The 23,759-nt window shown below is 48.2% G+C and overlaps 1 protein-coding gene across 1 annotated transcript in view; it reads left to right on the top strand.

Moving 5' to 3' along the window:
• Positions 1-23,759, top strand: part of ADAMTS17 (ADAM metallopeptidase with thrombospondin type 1 motif 17) — a 187,330-nt gene that overhangs the window by 15,210 nt on the left and 148,361 nt on the right. The window contains exons 3-5 of the mRNA XM_044444944.1: positions 9,780-9,952; positions 17,917-18,000; positions 18,871-19,028. Of these exons, the coding sequence (XP_044300879.1) occupies positions 9,780-9,952; positions 17,917-18,000; positions 18,871-19,028 (415 nt within the window). The remainder of the gene's footprint in view (positions 1-9,779; positions 9,953-17,916; positions 18,001-18,870; positions 19,029-23,759) is intronic.

Below are 23,759 nucleotides of genomic sequence, written 5' to 3'. Positions count from 1 at the left end.
TCTTGGAAGTTCCTTAAGATGAAGTTATAGGGGGAATCCTTCTTTATTCCACTTGTCCTTTATAGATCCTGAATGTTGCATCCAGGCACCCCCATCTTCTTCGTTGCATCCTCAGCTGTGGCCAGAGCTGCAGGTGGGAAAATCTTCATCTGTATCTGTATTTCTCCTATTGAGGTCACAGCTGTATCTGCTGCCTTGAAGCAAGAATGCCAGTTTCCCAGGGACTGCTTATGAGATAGGCCTATCACTCTGTTTCTGCTACAGTGCCAGGCCTTTTGGAACCAGCAAGCAAGGATTTAAAATCCCAAAGTACTGTTAAGATGCAGTTGTTCTACCTGAGGGCCACATTATGCATACTCAGGTATTAACCAGGGGCCTGGTGAGTTATGCTTTCTAACCACATGTTATTCTAGCTTTAGATTTTCTTTCCTGTATCTTTAATGACCATCATTCCACCATGATTTTTTTTCTGTAGGTCTAACTTGGCTTGAAAACTCTATTGTTATGGCCAAAGCCTGTGCATGCTAAAAATAGCAAGCAATGTAATGAAACTTCTATTATCCCATATTAGGAAGTATCTGCTGAAATATTAACAAGCATGGTTTTTAATGATGGGCTTTTGCTGGGTAAATTGTGAACTCAGAAAATTGTAAGATGCGGAACTGTCAGACAGGCTGAATGTCCATCTGTTGTTCCTTTTTGCATCTAATAAAAGAGTGGGTCTCTTTTAAACAACTCCTTCCTTTCCAAATCCCACCTGGTGTTTCAATTATGGGACATTTTGCATATTATAATCTGGGGCTGAACAACATTTTGCCTTCTTAGGGCTGTCCTGTAGGGGCTGAACATTTAATTTGCCAACAACAGGACTCCTGTAGGGGAATGAGAGAACCAGTATGGAGTAGTGGTTAGAGCGCAGGCTCAACTATACTTTGGCACGAAGATCATGGATGAGCTTCAGGCACGTCACCACCTCTCAGCCAAACTGACCTCCCAAAGTTGATACGGAGAGAACATGGGATGGGGAGAGACATCCCCATCTGGAGAGGCCTGGCTCACATCATATTCGTGCCCAGAAATTGCACGGTGGTCTTGTGCAAGGCACCCTCAGAGAGCAAGCATTGTTTTCTGGTCCAGAGTGAGAGGCAGGTGAACATACAGGTGGAAACTGTGGTGAGAAGGAGCAACTCCAGAAAGCTCTTGTCAGCAGGCCCCTGCTGGAGGGTGGCCTTTCACCAGAAGCCCCTCAGCACGGGCCTGATCCGCACCATGGACCCCGGCAAGTTTCACAGTTACATGTCTGAGCTGTGTGTGTGGGCAGCCGGGGCATCTCAGCTTCCTTACCAGGTGTTCTTCAGCAATCTGACGGCATGCAGGTATTTAATTTATTGCGCATGGCATTGGTGCAATCAGCCAGGGAGTGTCCAGGGCCAAAGCAGAGTAGCCTGGCCAAACGACCGCTCGTGCCGATTCCTTCCCACGGCTTTCCCCCGCTCTCCGTCTCACGGTGCTGGGATGCTGCACCTGCGGAGCTCCTGAAGCATGATGCTGTGGTGCTGCTGGCAAAGGGGCCCTCCCTGCTCAGCAGATCTGCTGTCTGGGTGCTCCGAGGCACCTGCTTCTGTTCTGGGGCTGCCCCGAGCCTGATGCACTGGGGGCACTCCGCGAAGTCTGCCCATCCCCAGGAGCCCGGCTGGGACCCTTTCGGGATTGCCTCTTGCGTGCCATGCTAGGAAGCAGCGTTTTGGCAAGGTGTGCTTTTCAGGAGAACGGGAGGCAGTGGGGCGTGACGTCTTGCGCTCCTTGGCTATTGACAACTTTCCTTTTGTCCTTACTGGCTCAAATGCCTCTCTTTAGGCTTCGTTCCTGGGGGTGGGGTGGGGTGGGGCAGGGCTGGTCCTTGGGGTCTTCTGGTCCCTGGCCCTTGTCACAGCAATCCCATTTCGAGGAGCTGCTCTGAAGGGAATTCAGCCAGTGGCCCCAAAGAGGTTCTACATACCTGACACAGGAAAGCACAGCAGTCGGAGGCAGGTGCTTGATGTGGAAGGATGCTGTTCCAGCCCCTGGCATCTTCCAATTCTCCTTTGCAGTTTTGAAGAGCCCTCGGAGTTCACTGCCGTGTGTGTGTGTGTGTGTGTGTGTGTGCGCGCGCGCGCGTGCCTCCCTTGTGTGAGCTTCTGGATTAGTCCTCCTGTTTGTGTTTCATTGTCTTCCTGCTAACACAGAACTTCTGAGCTGTGCAGCAAGCCACAACTGTCGTTTGTGGGCTGTGATGCTCACTTGGTGCTTTCTTTAATGGCTGTGGCTTGTTTTCATGTGGGGTCTTTTGACTCGGAAATGAGATGTGCCAGTGCGGGATGTGCTGCTCTTTGCCTGCTCCAGGATCGGGTGTTTTCCGAATGCCCTTCCCTAGCTCTGCTGTGAGAATGGCTTCCCCAGTCTGCGAGGACCGTGCGCCAGGCCTGTATAACAAGAAGGCCTTTGGCAGGCTGATCTAGCCTTACCGGGGGGGGGGGGGTCCATCTCCATGCCCTTTCCCACATCTTTGTGAGAACATCCGAGGCCCCCTGAGGGCCGTCAAAAGTAAGGGCGGGGATGAGAGATTGCCCGTGTTGTGGCATCAGCCACATCAGCACACTTCCGGGCCACACCTAGCTTGCCCGAGGTGCTCTCCAGGAATCAAGCCCCGCGCACTGTGCAAGCAGCACCCCTCTTTCGCACCTCAGGTTCACTCAGGTTGCGATGGATCGTTGCTCATCAATGAGAGAGTGCCCGGCTCTGTCCGGTGCTGCAAAATCCGTGCTGCAGATGCATCTCTCCCTCCCTCCCCTGCACATTCCACTTCCCCACCCACAGCATCCGCACCGTGTACCCCAGCAGCTCGCCAGTCACGCTGCACTTTGCCTCTTGGGCTTCGCATGAAGAGCTACTGGTGAGAGAGGGAAAAAGCCGAGTAGATGCGTGATCTGGAGAGCTGCAGCTGAGGCGGTCAGGAGCCCTGCAGCCTGTCGGAGACGAGCGCTGTGCGAAACTCAGCGGTGATCCAGAGAAGTGGTTTAGGAAGCAGGTCCAGGCCAACACCGTGGTTAGCTCCACTTGCAGAAGGCGTGACGGAATCCCATCTCCACTTCCAGCCTTAGTCTGCCTGTGCCTGGGTTCCCTGGGATTTGCACAGCTGGGATTTGCACAGCAGGGATTTGCACAGCAGGTACAAAGTGATCGCTGCTAGCTCTGGACGATTTGAACTCGGATCCCTGAAAGTGCGCTATGCAAACCAGCTGCTTACTGAACAAAGCTCTCAGACCTCTGCGGCTGTCCTCAGGACCCTGTGTGTTGGGGTTATGCTCTCCCTCCCTGCCTCCCTAACTTCCAGTTAGCTTCAGTCTCCAGCCCAGGCAAGGAAACAAAGATAAAGCTTTAAGTATTCTTCCTTTCCTTTCCTTTCCTTTCCTTTCCTTTCCTTTCCTTTCCATGCCAAAGGAAAGGCACTGATTTATTTTTATTTTCCTGTATCCAGTTCCAACCGTACTCAAGTTACTTTGTGTTATGAGGCAGGGAAGGCCATCTTTCCTTTTTTTTTTTTTTTTTTTAATAAAGGAAAAGCAATTGAAGTTTTTAGGCATGGAGAACAGACTGGCAGGAAACAGGAAGGAGAAGACAAGTGCTTGAAGGACTGTTGTGAAAAATTCCACAGAACTCCCTTTACTCTTGCATCATCTGGTGAGGAAGAAATGGGCACTGCATGGAACAGTATTCCAAGTGCCGGCTGTCATGGCTGCCAACTCCCAGCATGCAACTGCTCCAGTCAACTTTAAGCTTGCTTCTGGTGGTTGCCAGCTGGTGAGCCTTTTCCACCTTGTCGCAAAAAGTTTTGACGGCCAGCTTCATTGGCAGCTCAGTGTTTCCCTCGGAAAGGCTGCTGCAAAATGTTTTCTAGTTCTAGGTCAGGCTAGGACTGTGAGTGTTGGCAGACAGCTGCGAGCAGCAGAGAAATGCATCCGTGGACACACACCACCGCTGTGTGCACCTTCTCTTGGAGGCCTTATTTATTATTTATTTATTTAAAACATTTGCATGCTTCCCAATGCCCCAGAGGCAGGAAGTCATCTTGCTGGATGCTGAGGGAGGGAAGGGTCTGTGCTCAGATTGTCCCATTTTGCCCAGAACCCAGAGAGCTGGTTTGGCATAATGCTTAGGGGCGCACTGGGACTTGGGAAATCCAGGTTCTAATCCCCACCTCAGCTGTGACGCTCACTGAGTGACTTTGGGCCAGCCACAGCCTCTCATCCTTACCCACCTCTTGGGGTCGCTCTTGTGAGGATAAAATGGAAGGAGGAGACCCTCGTAAGCTGCCTTGGCTTCCTTGCTAGAGGCAGGAAGGGGGACAGAACACACTGTAATATTAATAACCACAAGAATAATACAGAGCAGCAGAAGCAACTCTAGCTGTATCTTCATCTTGTAACACCAGTTTGGGCGATAAATGGTTGAGGCGCCCCTAGGTAGTTTGTAGCTTCTGTATAGCCTGAAGTGCCTGACTCTGTCTATTCTTGGAAGCTAAGCAGGATCAGGCCTGCTTAGAATCTGGATGGGGGACTTGCATGCATGATTCTGTGATTATTGTTGTAAACAGTCCAGAGAGCTTCAGCTATTTCTATTTTTATTACAGGGGAGCAGCATGAGGTTTCTCTGTGTGAGGGATGTAACCCAGCACTTTACTGAGGATCCGGTAGAGTTGGCTACTTTCAGAATAAACTGCAGCTTCCTTGCTTAGGTCTGCTGGGCTCAAGAGCTCATATTAGAGCCACCCAGCTGCACACTCTTTCCTTGCCTAGACCTCTCCGTCTTTCTGTGCTCAGCTGGGCAGACCAAGCCGTTCTCCAACTGTGCAGTGCTTTGCATTTTGTTTTACTGTGCTGTTTAGCCAGAGCCACCTATGTTCAGTGCTTCAGTTGCAGGAGCAGGGATGGGAGAGCTGGCTGCCCCCACAGCTCCTGCAAACACCCCTGCAGGGCCACGTGGTACCTTGCACTAGCCACATGGTGGGCAGCTGAGCTCCAGAGGTTTATGCAGCCCCATTCCCTCTCAAATACATCTCTCCCTTTAAAAAGTTGGAGGGACTCCATTAAGAACTCTTTTCCTTTTATGTCTCCTTGCCCCATCTGTGATATTTATGTATTTATTTGATTTATAAAACCATGTCCAATAGTCCCAAGCAGAACTACTGCGGGGAGGGAAGAAGTGTGTGTGTGTGTGGGGGGGGATAGTCTAATTCTTGACCAGGTTGACTCAAATTATATTGTTTTTATATTGTGTTTATTTATTTATTATTGTGAGCCGCACCTAGGCTTCGGCAAATGGGGTGGCATAGAAGCCTCGTAAATAAATAAATAATATATAAATTCCCTTCTGGAGCACAGTGGCCCCGATCCAGATCAGATCTGTACATGCTTGCAAGAGGAAAGAGAAAGACCAGGCTTGGCTGCCCAATTTGCATTTGGCTCTCAGAAGGCTGGCAGCCTTCTAACACTGGTAAAAATTGGAAAATTGGACCCTCCCCACCCACTAATAATTTAAGTACCATTAAGCACAACAGGCACTGCTGAGTCATCTTGGATTTTCATGTATTGACATGCAGGAGAGAAAACCCGTTCAGAAACCCAAAGCTGTCGGGGCATCTGCAACACGGATGCTGCTGCCAGACGTGATGTCCTCTTGAGTCATTTCTGGCAAGCCCCATAATGTTGAGCCTGCCCTAGCTCTCTAGTTCCCTCGTTTCTCACGCCATGTCCCTCGAAACTAGCAACATGTCACTGGAAACTGAAATGGGTCTGTATGCATTTCCTAAGGCATCAAGGCATGTCTATGTCTCCTTGGGGGATAACATTTGGATTCTTACAAAATCCTACAAAATCCTGTTATTTCTTCATGTCTGTACCACCCTTAGCCAAAGCTCTCTAGGCAGTTTACAGCAATGCAATCTAATCTAATCTAATTCAGTCTAATTTACTTAGATTACTTGTATAAACCATTAGATACTTCTGTCAGTCCTTTATGGGAGCTCTGGGAAGCAGGAAGGGTTAAAAAGAAGGGAAATCTGCTTTTCAGTGTAAAGAATCTGCAAGGAGCAAAGCTTTCCTCCTTGTTCATGTCTGCACAAGTTATAATCCAGAAAGACAGCCCACCAGCCACGTATTCTATCCTTGGTGGGACACATCTAGGAATATTTTACGCAAATAAATAAAAGAAAATCAACATGCTAGTATAGACCACACCTTGGGCAATGGCATTTCTCGTTTACTCTTTTTAGACCCTGCCATGTATTATTATTATTATTATTATTATTATTATTATTATTATTATTATTATTATTATAACATTTCTATGCCGCTCCTTGCCGAAGCCTCGGGGTGGCTTACACATTGCTGAAAAGGAGGAATTGCTTCGCCAAAAACGAGGACCCCAGTTTGCATTACAGCTCTGTCTGTTAATGTTACTTTGGAAAGAATTGTGAGCTGGGAAGAAATGCTAAGCATCCCATGGTAGTGGACAAGGCCAGGGGACTTCTGGACAGGTGCTCTAACTAGGGGGCGACTTTGGGGCCACATCCTGCTCCCCTCCTGTCAGGCAGAGCATTCCTGGAGAAGCTGGGGAATGGAGGAAGTCATGGCTGAGGCTACAGCAGAAAGCGGTGGGGGCATATCTCCTTCCCTCCTTCCTTTTGTCCTGGACCCTTTGAAAAAAAAACCCTAGCATTGATTTCCACTGGAGGGGAAATAATGATGCCAGCTCTGGCACTGACCTTTTTCTCCCTTTTTTGGCTGGGGGAGGGGGCATGCTGTGGCAATGGGGAGGCTTTTGATCTTGCAGTCCAGGTCTGCCCCCCATCTGTCCCCACCACCCACCTTTTCAGCCCCTAATGCAATAGCAGAGGACCGGAGTTGAAGGAAGGGACAGGAAGCTCTTTCATTAAGTGCCCCAAAGCTGAGCACACTGGTTCTTGCCATCCACACTGGTTCCATGAGAGCATCCCACACAGGGATGTGTGAGGAACCCATTACAGGGGAGGGAGCCTTTCAGATGGGCTCAGCTGCCTGGACTCCAGTCCACTTGAATGCAGCTGCGAGTTGGAGTTCCTGGCGAGCCCCAAGTTCCAGGAGTTGAGCCCTGTGCAAACACTGTGTAAGCAGCTTCCCTCACCCATGTCACACACAGCAGCCTTGGTTTGCTGGCTGCGCAACCTTTTGCAGGCTTCCTCTCAGCTTGGCTCAGGGCTGAGCATCCAAATCCATGCATGGTAGAGCAGAGGGCCGGATTCCATGAAACTTCAATGCATCCCAGCACCCCCACTGCCCCGGGGGCAGCAGACTAGCTTAGATATTGACAGGTAGGCCACAGAGCACTTAGCTCCGTCCTTACCACCACCACTTCTCAGCCCCAGCCTCAGCAACCTGTCTCACCCTGCCTAATGGTAGGGCCGGCTCTGGTAGCTTGTAGAGGCATGTCCTTCCTTGTTTCTTAGAGGTTCCTGTTTCCCATCAGGACAGCCTGAGTTGCAATCCAGTGCAATTTATTAGTCATACCTTTCCCATCTGAACCATAAGATCCTGCAAAATGGAAAGTTAGAGCAAGCCTGAATAAGAGATTTTATGAAAATTAGGGAGCACTAGGAGATCTGTAGAAACCTATGGAATGCAATGGTTTCCTTGCTAGGAGTTACGTCTGATCCAGGTGTGCCAATTGATCTCTTAAATTGGTGGCCACAGAGTGCCGAAGGGGTTAAAGCTGGCTTGCAAGCAAGCTAATGTTGACCCTTTTCATGCTCCACAGCCAACAGAGATGCCTCTTCCCTCTCCAAATTCCCCATTAGGCAATGTGGCAGAGACCTCCTGTGTCCCCTGGGCCACGGTTTCCAGCCCTGCTGCAGTTTAGCTCAGTGGCTTTCAACCACTGGTCTGCAGGAGGTTTCCGGGCAGTCTGAGGGAGGGCTGCACCCAGCTTGCTGCAGACCAGTGCAGGGGCTGGCTGTGTCCCACCGCCTCTTCCTTGCTTGGAATTGCATTTGCAGGGGGTACGCCGGTGCTGCCAGGGAGGGGAGAGACATCTTGGTGGGAGCTGGCCAGGAGCCCTGCCTCGCTGATTTCAGTATGTTGTTTTTTTTTGTTGCTCGGTTTCTGGTTGTTTTGGAGATTTTTTGTGGGCGTATTGTGTTTGGAAACAAGTACACAGAATACAGTATTACATGTATGGTGCTTTTTGTTTCTGCCTTGGCGGTCCCTGAGGCCGTTTCCCCATTTTTGCCTGTCCCCAGCTGTGGAAAGGTTGAAAACCACTGATGTAGCTTGAGTTCCTGACCTGAGAGATACCTGGTGGGGTTCCAATGCCCCTGCCCCTGCCTGGCTGTGCCACTGCAGAAAGACCAGCTGTAAGATAACCCAGACTTTACTTGATGGGCCAAAGCAAGCTGGGCACTGCTTGAGAATCCCAGCAGACTCCCACAGCCCAGGCCTGACAGCTAAAGTGGTCTCAGTCACCAGCTCAGTCTCTGGCTGCCTGCTCTCGTGCCCTGGAGCAAGCTGGGGCGGACGAAGCTGGGGGAGAAGCTGTTGCTCACGCATCTGGGTGGAACTGTCTTGCAAGCCGTGTGTGGATAGATTCCCTCTGACTTTATAGAAAATTGCTGATTCCCTCCCTAAGCCGTTGGGAATGGGGTGGGCTGGACATATAGCTTAAATCATAATCTATATCCTGTTTTCAAACACACACATGGGCTGCACAGATGGATGGGGGTTTGCCCAGACAAGCCAAATGGGATGTTAGCCGCCATCGTGTAAATTGCTATTATCCATTATTATCTCTAAATTAAGACTGTCTTTTTTTCTGTCCATGTATGGCTGATCTTTATCTCAACAGGGTATTTCCACCACGTGTGCTATTTCTCTTTGTTTCAGGTTTGGGGTTTTTTTCTTTCTTGGAAGAAGGTATTGGTGGGGGTTTCCTTTTCGCATCTGTTGCCTCAGTACAGAAAGGGGGTGGGGGAAGAAAGTTATACAGGGTGGTGATAGCTTGTGCCTCAGGCAGAAGAGCAATATAGCAGAACGGCGGCTAGACAACACGACAGAGAATGGGCTGGGTGTGCAGAAACGCACGCACTGTTGACACGGAACAGATGAGTGCATGTGCAGAAGTGTGGGGAGCAATCGCAGGAGCTTGTTGCTGTCTTTTAGCTGTATTTTTATGCACTGCTTTATGATGGTTTTAATATAGTTTTACTTATGATCATAAGCTTGTTTGAGTGCCATTTTTCTTGGTAGGAAGGCAGGGCACAAATCAATCAATTCATCAATACCTACAAGAAAGGGTGCACTTCATTTGGATCCAGAGGCTCCTGCCCAGGGTCCTGTGCCAGGCTGCATTCCCATTAACAGGAGGGGGGAAACGACTCTATGGTCACTCTTGAGAATATTTATTGAATCTTTATCCCGTCTCTATGTACCTCCTGCCAAACCTTGTGAGGTAAAGCTCATTAAAACTAGAACCGTTTAACTAGACTTGAGAAAATGGCCAACATGTCCCATCATGTGCCATTCAGTGCATGGACATAAAGGCCAGACTTGGAGCTGAAAAGGTGACAGTTTTGGCTTCTGGGTGGCCTCAGGGGGAGATCATTGAATGCAGCCCTTAGGCTGAAGGAGGTTCCACATCCTTGACCTAATGCATCAGACCAAAAATGATCATGTCGCTAGAAGGAGCCTTTGCACGTGCGCTTTGCTTTCTAGAAAAGAAGAGGCAAAAAAAGACGAAGCAGACCAACGACTGGAGGGAACGGAGGAACGCTATTCGGCTCACAAATGAATACACTGTGGAAACCCTTGTGGTGGCAGATGTGGACATGGTCCAGTACCACGGGGCTGAGGCCGCCCAAAGATTCATCCTCACTGTGATGAACATGGTAGGTGCCTGCTTTGTTCCTGGAGTTGTGTCTGAAATCAAAACCGGCTTTTGCTTTAGTGGCCCATCTCCGTCCTGGATGTGGAACGCTGAACCAACTTCCAACTTTGATAGCTTGCACAGTAATGGGGTCTTTTCTGCCCTGAAGAAGCTCCGCGGGAGCTCAGTCCTTCCTCTGCTGCCTTAACACAGTGCAGAAACAAAGACGCCATCCAGTACTTGTCTAGCCAAAGCCCACCCTGACCAAGAAATGCCCTTGCTGTTTGCATGATGCAGTTCTTTACTGAAGATATTCATCTTGGGGCTTCCTAGCACAGACTTCCCCAGTGTGATGCACTCTAGAAGTATTGGACTATAATGCCCAACAGGGTTCCAGCCAGCATGGATGGGTGGGAGGGACTGGGTTTTACTCAAAAATAAACCATGGGTTAACTTTGGATTGTTTAACTCCTAGACAGCCCAGAGTTTCCAGGTATGGATTTCTTAACAGTCCAGGATTAGGGTCCTTGGGTTATTAATTTAAAGAAGAATGGGCATGCACAGGAGGCAGGGCACTTCCTCATTTCCTTGGTCCCAACAACCCATGGTTTAAGCAGCTCATGGGCTGTTATTTTGTGCAAACTGGCTAAGTGTTTCGACTTCTTCAGCTAGCATGGCAGGATGAACAGCTGCCTCTAAAAGAAACCAGAAGGTTAATTTTCGCACGTGGTGCCAGGAATTAAGCAAAAAAAGATTTGCTGTTGGGGAGGTGAGGCGGTTATTAATCTGGCACCCTGCCTTAAGGCATGACATTTACTGTCAAACCACAAAGTAAGATTTAAAATGGCTTATTAGTACACACATTATATTTAAAGTTGGGATCTGCTTGAAGCAATTTAATATCTGTTTGTTGAGAGAGAAAGGCGGCATTACAAAATAGGGTTTTATTTTCACAGCTGCTGAGTGAGGATATGCATTTTTAAAAGATGCAACCCAAATGAAATGAAATGAAGCCTGGATGATCAACCCCCTCCAAGCCAAATCTCTGCTCTTAATGTATTTTTCAAGCTTTGATCCTGTGCCCTAACCTAGCATTAAATTATAAGTACCTTATTGCAGTTCTTCAGTTATGCTCCAGAAGATCTTTTATGAAGAATTGGGGATGTTTGTGCAAAGCTTAGGAGTCAAGTGTGGTGGTGAGTGCTGGCTATGAGAGCATCAGCAGGAGTATGATCTGTATGTTTTGGGAGAATGACATGGTGCCCCACTTATGGGACTGTGCCGCATCAGAGTAACGCCAGAGATCATAATGGTAGTAAAAACACCTTTCCCAAGAAAAACGAACAAGTAGGGAGAGCGTTTTTACTCCAGCTTGCTCCCTGATTTGTTTATTTTCGATGTGTAATGACAAGGAATGTCAGAAAAACCTGCAACAGACTTAAATGAATCTGGACTTCTCTGCGAGCCCATGTCATGGGTTCTGCAGCGGACTGGTTTGCCCAGGTCATGGGGAGCGTATCTTGTGCATTTTTGACAGTTTGTTCAAATGCACTAGCATGAATTTGCACAAATGCAATTTGCAGGAATGCACGTGAATGCATTTGTGCAAATTCTAAACACATCACCTTGAAAACGATCAAGTGAATGCCACCCAAAAATCTGTAGAACATGCATGGAGAGGCTTTTTCTCTATCATACATGCTTAGTAGGAAGTGTTCTTTTTGCTTTATAACACAGGTTAGTCTGAAAGTCTACATTTATTGAGAAGTAAGTCCTGTTATTAAATATTGCATTGATTATATGTATATCTTGTCTTTTTGCCTGCTTTTCCACAACAGCTTATATTATTTTCCTTTTCATTTTATCCTCACAAGAGCCTTGTGAAGTAGGTTACACTGAGAGCCATTGCCTGGCTCAGTTACCCAGTGAGCAGATCTGCAAAGTCCCAGCCTCAGAGACTCTAAACACTAAACCATACTTCCTCTCCTTGGAATAGATATGCATCAGCTTCTATGGCTGAGTAGTCCTTAACTCATATTTGGAATGGCACAGTTCTAAGAAGACTGTGTCATATGATCTTTGGCTGTACCATGTGCATGGTCTGGCTTTGAGTGCCTGGCCTGGGGGCTTACTAGGAAAGAGATGTGGGCCCTGAGAAACATAATTTTGTAAAGAGAATATTGGGGTGGGTGTAGGGAGGCTTCCTGCTTGGGTAACTTGAGGCAATTGAAGTTGTTCCCCTGTGTGTGTGTGTGTGTGTGTGTATGTATTTTAGGCAGCAGCAAGACAACTTGGGGCAAAAATATGGGCTAAAAATTACTAACTTTGCAGGGGTAATGAAGGGCTGGCTTTTCCAAATAGGTATATAGCAGGCATCCTTAATTCAAACCTGTTAGCCAGGAACACCGGAGAGGCAGGTATGGGAAAGGACATTCTAAAATCATGTTCATTCATTCATTCATTCATTCATTCAATTTATTTCCTGTGCTTCCTCACAACAGACCATATCCTTTATAAAACATACTATACCACATGAACAAAATTAAACTCACGATGTTAAAATCACAAATATATATAATAAAATTGCAGTAAAACCCTAAAATATAAGAGTTGCAACAAAACGATACATAGCATCCATGCAGCTTTGCAAAGAATTGGTTGTAGCTCGTCCACTTCACCGTTTCTGCTCACCTGCCCTTTTTCCTGACCGGTGTCAAGGGTGGGCAGGTGCGGATGGGCCCCTGCCCAGGGTCTGTGCCACAGCACGGCATGCTGGCAGGCGTCCCAGTGGTGTTCCTCACCTTCCCCACTGCAGTCTCCATGCTCAGCTGCCTCTCGCTTGGGCTTCGACAGTGGTGGTGGTGGTGAAGTGAAGGAGAAATGGATGCTGTCGTGAGCCGGTCCCTTCCCTCTTTCCTTCTGGTTCTCAGACTCAAAACAATCTTTTGAAGCACAGTTCTTTTACTGAAGCTTAACTGATATCAGAACACTATGAACTCCAAACAGCTTTCCACCAAAGTCAAGGGGAAGCACCTGCCCATGGAAGAGTTGAGTCCAAACTTTCCCTCTGTCCCCCCATTTCTGGAAAGATCCTGTGGGCACAGTAGAGACCGTCTAACTGGGCAGCTCATTTCTCCCATCACCTCCTGATTGAGTCAAGGTCATGCACCTGTTCCTCTTCACCCCCTGAAAACCCACCTGCCCCTCCTGAAAGCAGGCCAATTCTCGTTCTGTGCTCTGCCTAAGAAACTTTACGAGGCAACCCTGAAGGTTCAGTGCCCTCGCCTCCCCACCCCTTCCTCCTCCTCCTCCTCAGAATCAGAGAAATCCATCTGAACGTTCCATAATGAGTGAGAGCTGGACCCACTCGCAGCCATCCCCCGCTGTACTCCCAGAGCATGAGCAGCAGCTGTGGCAGCTCTGGGAATGAGGAAACCAACTCAGAAAGCTGAGGGTGCCTTGGTAGTGGCAGGAGGTGAGGTTGTGGGCTAGCACCTTCAAAACCTGGAGATGGCACGCCTCTCCTCACTCCTCTTGCCCTCCCTCCTCTGACCACCTGTTGTCACCCCTCTTCCTCATCACCACCTCTCTACCAGCTCCTTCTCCTTCCCCTCTGAGGAGGGGGTGGCTTCTGGGACGGTTCTCCTGGCCTGAGGTGGAGGGGAGCACAGACCTCTTCTTTTGTGCTGAAAAGATGACCTCCTCCGACCAGGAGAACTTCCCGGCTGCTCATCTCGGCTTGCAAAATGTGAAAGAGGCAGCAGGGGCAACTGGCCCATGAGCTTTTGCTCCTGAGGTGGGGGGACAAATGCTCCCAGTTCAAGACAAGGTTCAGAGTCCTGAAGGCCAACCAAGTTATTTTGGCATCGGAGGCAGGGGATCCCACAAGCATGGCTCCTGGTAGTAGAAATGCAAGTGGAAACCAACTGAGTAACAACTTGCCTTTCATGCACCCCGGATTAGCCAAGCAGTGTGAGCACTTCCCCTTGGCTCTGATGCCGGTGCGATTCTCCCAAGCCGGAGAGCGCACTGGTTGGGCCACGCCTGTGGCCAGAGAGACGAGGCGCCACTCATGTTTCACCCCATTGTGCCCTTATTGCTTGGGGCTTTCATCTCTTGTCCCTCTTGTCTTTCCCTTATTACCTCTTGTTGTCTCTTCACTGCCAAAATTACTGTGTAAACACCTTAAGGCAGCATTAGGCCTCTTTTGCTTATAATAACCTGTAATGCCTCGTGTACATTGGTGAGACATATATAATATATATGTAAACACTAACAGACATACCAAATAATGGACACATAAATAATAATAATAATAATAATAATAATAATAATAATAATTCATCACATTATTTTAGCCATCCTAGAAAAAGGGATTACTAGTGGCATAAAATGTGTTTAAAATCATTCTCCATCTTTTGACTGGAATGTGCCATGGATAAACCAGAAAATGGGCTGCATATTTTTCTCAGGCCTCCCTCAAGAATAAAAAGTGATCCCCCCCCCCGCCCCAAACCCAAATGGAGATCAATCCAATATGAAGAACCTAAGTCATTTCCCCACAGGATTCTACCCGCTAAGAATCATCTGCAAATGGAATGACGTGGGGTGATTTAGAATCCCAAGCGAAAGTTAGGGATGTGTGAATAAACAAAATTCAAGCTCCTGAGGTTCTCCAAATCCCATCTTGAAGCTGATGCTGTCTCAAGCCAGTATCAGACTGCAAGCAAGATTGATTTGTTGATTTTGCAAGAAAATCCATTCATATTTTCTTGCACATTTTTCAAAATCAGTTTTGCACATATTTGAAATGTTTGCATTCTTCTCCCATTGATTAAAGTACATTTTTTCAAGCATGTTTTTCAAATTTAAAAAAGATCCACCACTTGCAAACTCAGAGCTATGTGGATTTCAACTATAGATTGCATCTGAGTCTGTGCTCAGTCTAAAAGATGTGTACTGGAATGAGCTTCCTTAGAATCTAAATTAATAAAGTTATCATACATCCCCAGGAAAACCCAAGTTTATTCCCAAAGGCTAAAGTATAAACTTTCCTTTTTAATAATGTTCAGTCACCAGTTTCATGTTATTTCTTGTTCCTTTATGAGGCTTTTAAATGAATCACACAGATTAGCAATGGCTGTAAGAATACACTTTATAGTCACTCGTCAGCCTTTAGTCTTTCCTAAAATACAGGCAAGTTCTTTTCAAAACCAACAAGAAAGTATGCATCTATTTTAAAAGGCAATTATTTAGGTTGACCAAACATCAGATCACAGAGGGGAAATTCTTTTTCGCATCACTGTTCCATGGTCTTGATTATATGAACCTTCTGTTTCTATAAAAGCACAGTGGTTGGGAAACCACTCCTAAACTGCAAATTGGTTCTTCTATTAAGTATCTTTAAACAGTTAAAAGATTATTGAAGTTTCATATGACTGAACATACTAATTACTAGTTGGGTTGTCATCTTGCAAATGAACATTATTGATCCTTTTTCTGGAAAAGTCAGGGGGGATTTTTTTGATGACTCAAACAAGTTACAAACTGCAGACCAGAAACCCAAAGGCGGAAGAAGTTCCATGTAGGGCTGCCCATTCCTGAGTTCACAAACAGTGGCTCTGAGTCAGGGCAGGGTGTGGGTGGTCTGCTTAGGACAAGATGCTGGACCTGGGCGAATCTGGAAACTGGAGGTGGAAGCTGCCTTCTCTTCAGGGGGACTAGCCCCGTTTTGGCCACATTTATCGACAAAGGCTTCCCAGGAGTTTTCCCAGCACTGCCCGGAGTTGCATGCGACCTTCTGTGTGCCGAGCGGTTGCACAATGTGTTGTGAGCGACTCCTTCCCCGCCTCTCCTTCCTTCAGCTTCCAAACACTCAGGACAATCCTTTGAAATGCAGTTCTTATTTTGTAACCCCTCCATGCACAGGGTAGCTTAACTCGAAACTGTATCTTTAAGAGCCACTTCATTCCTCTGAAGTTATTCAAGAGTCAGATGTTAATTTGTTCCACAAAGTTAACTACCATGGTGGAAATAACATTTTCTAGCCACCCAGAGCTGTGCAACAAACACTCCTGGCTAGCTCTGCACCTATTATTGTCCACTGGCATGCAGTGAAGTTACAGAAAATGTGGATGTCCCCTATCCACTCTGCCCTTTGACTTTATCTGCAATTTATGAAAAGCCAGTCTTGCAGTCCTGGGTCCCCAGTGTTCTTGGAAAAGAGCACCGACCCAAATGTGCAGAAGATCTTTAAGCTTTCAAAACATCTCTTTGCTCATCCACCTAAAAAATAAAAAAGTGTGTCAGCTGCACAATCAAGGAATGAGAAAGAGAATTCTGGGCTACATTCAATCTCTGTAAGAGAGATGAACTGTCTAAGGCTGGAATGTACAGTCAGGAGATAACCAAATAAACTAGTTTCCTGCAGTGTTTTTGTGCTTCCTAATGTAAGATCTGTGCCATTCTATACTTGCTCATATTTTTATTCTGTTTCATAGCACATGAATAACACAAGGAAATTGCTTTTCCATTCCATTTCCTGAAGTCCAAAATACACTTTTGTTTTGCTCTCTCCTAGCAGTGATGTTCTTAGTGTCTTCTGACCTGGGTAAACCACAGTCTTTCAAATTATCTTAATGAATCTAAAATGATGCTTTCACTTTAGTCTCCCCTTTGATTATCATTCTCAGCCATCCATTTTCCCTTTCTTTTCGCAGCCTTTTTAATATCTGGGTTTAAAAAAAATAAAAGCATGTGTTTTATTTCAAGTCCTTGGAGACTGTCTTTAAAATTGCCATTTTACACAATTTGAGAGGACCTGCTTAAGTAGATAGAAAGTGCTCATACTGGCCTACAAGCCCCTGAACTGCTTGGGGCCAGGTGACCTGAAGAGTCTTTTCTTTCCATGTGAATCTGCCCAGACCCCAAGAGCACCCTCAAAGTCCCTCTGGGAGCCCCTGCTGAACGAGGGGTGGCAAATAAGAAGAGCACCGTGTCACTGGTGCCATCTCAGCCCTCCCTGAAGGTCTTTTGATCCCAGTATAATCTTTTAAACATCAGACAAATACTGTCCCCGCCCCCTTCATACGTTTTAGTCTACAGCAGTCGAAGGCTGCTGGGAAATCCCTGGTTCAGATTTTGCCTTTGTGATGAGCAAAGCGAATTGTCTTTGGTGAGTTGCAGCTTCTACCCTGTTTGTAACAACATCAACACACTTTATAAGGCTGTCGTGCTGTGATAAAAGCCACCTAGGGACTTTTAAGCATTGGGCAGCATATGAATGGAAATATTAAACAAATAAATACAGTTTACTTTGCTCTTCAACTACTTGAAAAGTTCTTATGAATTAAGGACTGTGGACTGCGCTTCTTGCCCTCGTGTTTGTGACTAGTAGCTCATGTTATTAGCTGACTAATAAGCAGGGAGAGAAAGAAGAGGGAGGGATGTGCAGAAACAGGGAAATCCAACTTAATTGGGTATGATGGATTTCCTGCCTGCGTCCAATCCAATGACAAAAAAGTTGGCCTAGTTGGGTTTTCCTATGGACTTGCATCTCTAAGATGGACCATGTTTTTTATTTTTACACTGGTACTGAAATTTGCGTAAATAAGCCCCCAATCCTGATCATCTTTGTTGCCCTCCTTTGAACCTTTGCTTGTTCATGCAAATTACCGTAGTGGTTTTAAAAAATGTGCAAATTGTGATCCATCCACAGACTGGCTTAGCTCCCACTGCAGCAAGTCGGCCTCAATGCAGGGCTAATGAACCAGTATCTGGGCTGGATCATTAGAATCTATTGAGTTTTCACCATCCCCCATCAGAGTCCTTACAGATCCCAGAGAACAGGTGCTTGCTCGCTCGCTCGCTGGCTCTCTCTCTCTCTCTCTCTCTCTCTCTCTCTGCATGTGATCACATGCATTTTTGTCCAGTTAACCTTCACCAGTATGCTATTCTGTGCTTATTGTCTGTTCCTGCTTTGTTCAGGTGTACAACATGTTTCAGCATCAGAGTCTGGGAGTCAAAGTCAATATCCAAGTGACAAAACTTGTACTCCTTCGGCGGCGTCCTGTAAGTTGCTGACAAACTTTAATTCAACTGTGGTTTTAGTGGTGGTGGTTTGCTTTTCTCCAAACAGCTGCTTGAAATAGTGACTTAATGGATAGATTTAAAAAGACAGGTCTGGAGAGGCTGCAAAGCACCGCAATCGAGCCGGTTGCCAGTGCTGTGTGCGCCTGGAAGGATCATGCAGAAAGTGTGCAGGGGAGTGGGCAGAATCGATAGGAGAGGCTGCTGCAGCCTACCTGATATTCAGGTTTCAGGTGGGCTGCTATGGATACCTGACTCTGGCATCCTCATATTCTCACCTCATTGCCTGGATGCAGTTTTTGGACTTGCCTTCCCATCCTGCCGAGGCCTGCCGGCTTTCATGCTGGTTCCCTTGTGCCCAAGGCGTTGCGTTGCCAACCTGGGGGAATCTGGTGGGCAAAGGCCTAAGTGTGCAGGCACTTGTTTCAGGTCAGGGCAAAGTTGTGTGGCGTGTGGGCAGAACCTTACCGGCTTAGTGGGCCCTGGGCAGGGCTCGGCTGAATGCAACCTCACTGGCTTTCCAGGATGCTGGCACTGGCTATTTGAGAGAACATGGCTCAGGTGAGTTTTTAGAACAGACAGGTGGGCAATGTAGTCATTCTGCTCATGTGAAGAGGGAAGCCACATCCAATGTACCACAGCAGTATCGTCTCTCTCCCTTGTAAAGTGTTCCTTCTGGCACCCACATCGGTTAGATCTCACCCAGGTAGAAGCGGGGAAGAGCGTTGGTTTGAAATGAAAGCCCCCCAGCGCTTATTTTGTCGAGAGCCCAAGGTGTGCTTCATTTCCTGCAGCTTTGCCCCTGGCTGATCCCACCTCTGTTTCTCTTCAATTCCTGTTCGTTTCCTGAAGGCCAAGTTGTCCATCGGTCACCACGGGGAGAGGTCTCTGGAGAGCTTTTGCCACTGGCAAAATGAAGAGTTTGGTGGTGCAAAATACCTTGGAAACAACCAGGTTCCTGGAGCACGAGACGACACCCCCTCTGCAGATGCTGCTGTTTTTGTCACCAGGTACTGATCCTCTTCTATTCGCATATCTGTTGGCTCTTCGCCGCTGCGGCCTTCTCTTGGCTGTGCTCCTAGAACGAGGCTCCTGCTGTCCCCCATGCGGAATTCAAAGCCCCCTTTTCTGGGGGGGGGGCACTGTGCAAGCACTCTTACCCATTCTTCCCCCTTCCCAGGCTGGTTTTTTCTGAAGGGAGTGTCATGTGTGGTGCTTGAAATGGTCAGGACACATCCCTTGGTGGAAACAGTCAAGGCATTTGCTGGACGAGAGGTTTGGAGAGGTTCATAGTAATCCAAATGGACGGGGAGCTCCAGCTGCCACTGGTTTGGAAGATGGACTCAAAGATCAGCTCGTGTGGGGAGGGCGCTGGGCATTGCACCAGAGCTGGGCTTCCTCAAAACCACATCCACCCTGCAAAATGAGTTGTGTTGCGTTGCCACAGCCCTTCCCTTCCTGGATCTCCGTTTTCCCCCTGTCCCATTTGACCTTTCCTCTGCGTGGGAAAGGATGGTGCATCGGCTGGAAGTCCTCGTGGCTTGACTCTCTGGGCTCCTAGGGCACCAGAAACAGTGGCTTTGGCGCCCTCACACTTGCTCTGTGTTGTGTGTGTGTGTGCACGCGTGTGTGCGCTGTTTTCCATAAACACTTTTCAAAGACCAGATGTGGGTCTCTGGATGCTCCCCAAACTGTACAGATGGGCCAGTGGCAGAGGATGCGGAAACAGCAGTGTGTTCAGCGCAGAACAGCGAAGCCAAGAAAAAGCAGGAGCTGGGTTTCCGGCAGCTGCAACATTTTGTTTTTATATAAAAGCTCTTTAGGGTTGACCTCAAGGAAGAACTTTAAGGGATTTTCTCCTGGTGGGTTCCTTCTGGGGAAAGCAAGAGGCAAGCGCCACTCACCTCTTGGAAGCTCCCCATTGCTTTCTTTCCGCTTCGCCAGGCTGTTGTGGGGGTTAAAGGCTGCCAGTGCAATTAGGGGCGCGATCCTATGCATGTTGAAAGCATTCCTAGCTTCCCAGCACTTCTGAGCAAGCCATGCTAGGTGGAGAATGCTGGGAGCTGAAGGACTTTTTTCCCCAGTCTAAACATGCATCCAATTGTGCCTGAGGATTATATTCTGGGGTGCTGTTTTCTGTCAGGCAAAATCTACCATGTTCCTAAAAGGATCAAGGAAGATTTTTCATAGGGGTGTGCAGACACTCACCTGAGAAACTTGTTAGTCTTATCAAAACTCTTCTGTTGATTTCCTCAAAATACAACTGATGCTTTTCCTGTGCAAGATCTGCAGCTGAAGTTGAACTTCCATCTCCACTGCTGAACTATTCATCCCATGGCAAGGGTGGGTGGGGAAGTAGCCCGAGTGCTGGAGGGGTGAAAATCATAGGACTTCGGGGAGGGGTGGCTTAGTTTCAAGTCAATGAGGTGTTTCATTCCTTTAAATGGCAACAAGCTTTGCTAGGCCAGAATTATGTACCTAGCCAGAACGATCCAGCACAGCACAATGGTGTTGGGTTGTCCCCAGGGTGTTCTTGTGTGGGGGCAAGTGAATGGAGAGAAGGCTGCTCCACCAATGGTCTGCAGACTTTGGGGCAACTTTCACTATCTCGTCTTCTCCATTTCTGGCCTCAGAATTTGTGCAAATGTGTTTGTGCGTATTTGCACAATTTCATGTTTCTGAAAATTTGCAGATTGATCAAACATGCCCAATTTTCCCTATTAGGTGTATTTTCACACCTAATGTTCACATTTTAATTTTTTTATTGTTTTAAGATATTTTCCTGCTGCTAAATTTGCCAAAAAAGATGCACAGCATAAAAAAAGAAAAGGTCCACAAGCCCCACATGACTTGGGGAAATGGGTGCGCTGCAGAATCCACAGGGGAGACTCCAGAGTCTTCTGAGCCCATTGTGGACGCTTCTCACATCGCTGCACTTAGTGCAGAAAAGTGGTCCTGAGGGATCTTTCCCAGGAATGCTTAGGAGCAACATTCCACCATGTGTGGCATCATTCTTTGGGGGCGCTGTGAACACAAAGTTCTGCAGCAGCCACACTGCTGTTTGAAATGATGGCAAGGGACTTTCTGCAGTTTAAAGAGAGGTTTAAAAATGGCCTATCGTGGTCTATTTCATCAAGTCATAAATAGAGCGCTCAAAGTCCTCTTCTCTCCTCCTGTATTCTCTGAACTGCAATTTAACAATCTCCAGGGAGGGTTTGCATCCTGCCATCCCAGAAATGCAGAAGTATTGGATCCACTGCAAGCAAGGACCAGATTCACTCGTAATTTCGGTTGTTGGTGACAGCGCCTCCTAATTTTGACCGCTGTGTTTGACCGTCTCCACTGGCCCGGGACTCCCCACAAGATGACCAAGGACATGGCGGCACAGTGCCCGCTCGGAAGGCAGCCTGATTGACAACTCATCCTTGCCTCTGTAGGTCTCCCCGAGAACCTTCACCCGTGCCATCAGAATGCCTTCTGCTTTCCTCAGCATCGCCTAGCAAATTATCCCAAGCAGAAATCAATGGATTTTTTCAACCATTTTCCTGTCCATGAATGTGAGGGGATATAATGAGTTGCCTCCACATTGCTGAAGATACTCGTGAATGTGAAGTGAAGGAGAAGTCAGGTCATTAGAAATGCTTTTGATTCTTGGATCAAATCCAGTTGTTCCTTTGGGTCAGAATGAGATGAGTGATTTCTGAAATGGTAGGCTGGACTGAACTCACTTTTTGATTGCTAACCTGCACTCAAAACTTCGTGAAGTAGAAAGCTCAGACGGCAGGAGTGGGAATGGGCTGGGATGGATGTTTTCACCCCGATGTGTTAGTCTTTTGCTTATGGGAGGGATTGATGAGGGAACTTCCAGGGCTGGTGCTCCACACCTGCAGGCTGTTCAATCCTCTCACTCTGCAGGGTGAGCAGAGGGGTCTCTAAGCCCCAGGCTGGGGCAAACCCAGTCAGAATCCTCCCCTACAAGCATTCATGGGCTTCCTCTTGCACTCAGTCTGGATTCCGAAGGGAGCCAAGCCAAGAGGAAGCCCACAAGCATGTGCAGAGCCCTGGGGTTTGTGCAGCCGGCCACCAATGGCAGTGGCAGTGGCAGGTAGAGCGGCAATGAGGGACTTCTTCCCAGGGAGCCCCTCGCAACAAGCCCCCTTCAGCACGGGATGCAGCCCCTCAGGCAGCGTGGGAGGAGCAAGCTCGAGGCCTGGCGAGCGCCTGGAACCCTCTCCGGTGACCTTGGCTTGGCTGCTGCAAATCAGCCTGGAGTCTCGGGATCCAAGGCCAGGGAAACGGAGCGATTTCCGCTCCCAGTGGATTCCTCACACGTCCCTCTCTGAGCCGTTCTATAACAGGACAGGGTCGCAGGCTGGGGCTTGGAGGCTGCACGGATCTGTTGTGTAGATGAGGGACTGCGTTCATAATGCTCTGCCTAGGCACCCACAGGACGCTGGTGCACTGGGGAGAAAGAGTAAGGTGAGCCCCACATGCAGGACACATGTCCAAGCGAAGCAGGCATGGCTGGGGCTGCCACTGAATGGGGATGTTCCAATGCATCCAGGAGACCCTGATACATGCTCACAGAACTGCAGTGGTCTCCTGCAGCAGCTAGATTTCCACATGCAGGGACGCTAGCCTGCCTCCAGACCAGAATTCTGGTCGCCTTGCTCGCCCACCTCTTTCTGGGCATGTCACAGACAGTGCCCAGCTGCCAGCACTTTCTTCTTGTGTTTCTGTCTCCACTACCATCCTCAGGACTCCCAGACGGAGCCCTGGCATTGAGGGATGAGAGGATTTTGAGCTGCTGGCACTCCAGAAAGATGGCTAATTGCGCCCTGCTGCTTGACGTCGCGTCGCGGTGGCGCCACAGGGTGGGGCAGGGGGCTGCAGGGAATTGCCTGGAACCAGCCACCCCATCATCACTGCAGTGCCTACGGAGTGCAAGAGGCAGAAATGCCGAGCTTTTATTTGCTAAGCGAGTGAGCCCCTCAGGGGAAGGCCTCCCACCACTTACTCCGAGCTCACAATAAAAGCATCTGCTTGATTTACCAGTTTATATAACATAATGAATCCTTAAATAAACTTCTGTCGAGCTGGCTCTGGGAACTCCTGCGAGGGGGCTCGTGCCAGCAGGTCAAGAACTGCGTGTCATCAGCTGCCTTGCGGAAGGGCTTGAGTCTCTAGCATTCAGATGGGATAAAGCAACCCTGACTTCCCTGCTGGGGTGCAGAGCTTGCCCTGCTCTGCCTGAACGAAATCTCTCTTGACGGCTGTCCTGAAAGCGAGGCATGGAGATGGCAGAGATTTCAGAGGGGGAGAAAATGAAAATGAACAGGCAGAAGGCACCTAATGGTTTTTAGTTATAGTGCACTGAAGAGAGACACAACGTTTTTAGAGTAGTCGGGGCAGATGGAAATGAGTTCCCCATGTTTTCATGTGCTCTTTTCCTCTCCATGATCGATCTCTGAAGAAGAAGAGATCAGTTTTTGCAACCAACTGAAGAACAAGTAGGTAGCAACTGCACACCTTGTGGTTTTTAAATGAGCAGAAACAAGGTGGGCTGGCCTCTTGGAGCCCGGGGGGGGGTCTCCCAAAGCCCCCCCCCCAGGCCTTGGCTGTGGCCTGCTAGACGTGCCCAAGCAATGGAGCAGTGGAACCAGGGATGCTGGCGCCATCTGCAGCCCGCCTCAGAGTTCCCTCTTCCCTCTGAGCCTGAGGTGGTTGAGGGGCGGGAGGAA

The sequence above is a fragment of the Varanus komodoensis genome, unplaced genomic scaffold (genome assembly GCF_004798865.1).
Source record: "Varanus komodoensis strain SLA01 unplaced genomic scaffold, ASM479886v1 scaffold46_3, whole genome shotgun sequence".
Taxonomy (NCBI): domain Eukaryota; kingdom Metazoa; phylum Chordata; class Lepidosauria; order Squamata; family Varanidae; genus Varanus; species Varanus komodoensis.
The sequence above is the reverse complement of the archived record's forward strand: the minus strand, read 5'-3'. Positions and strand labels throughout refer to the sequence as shown.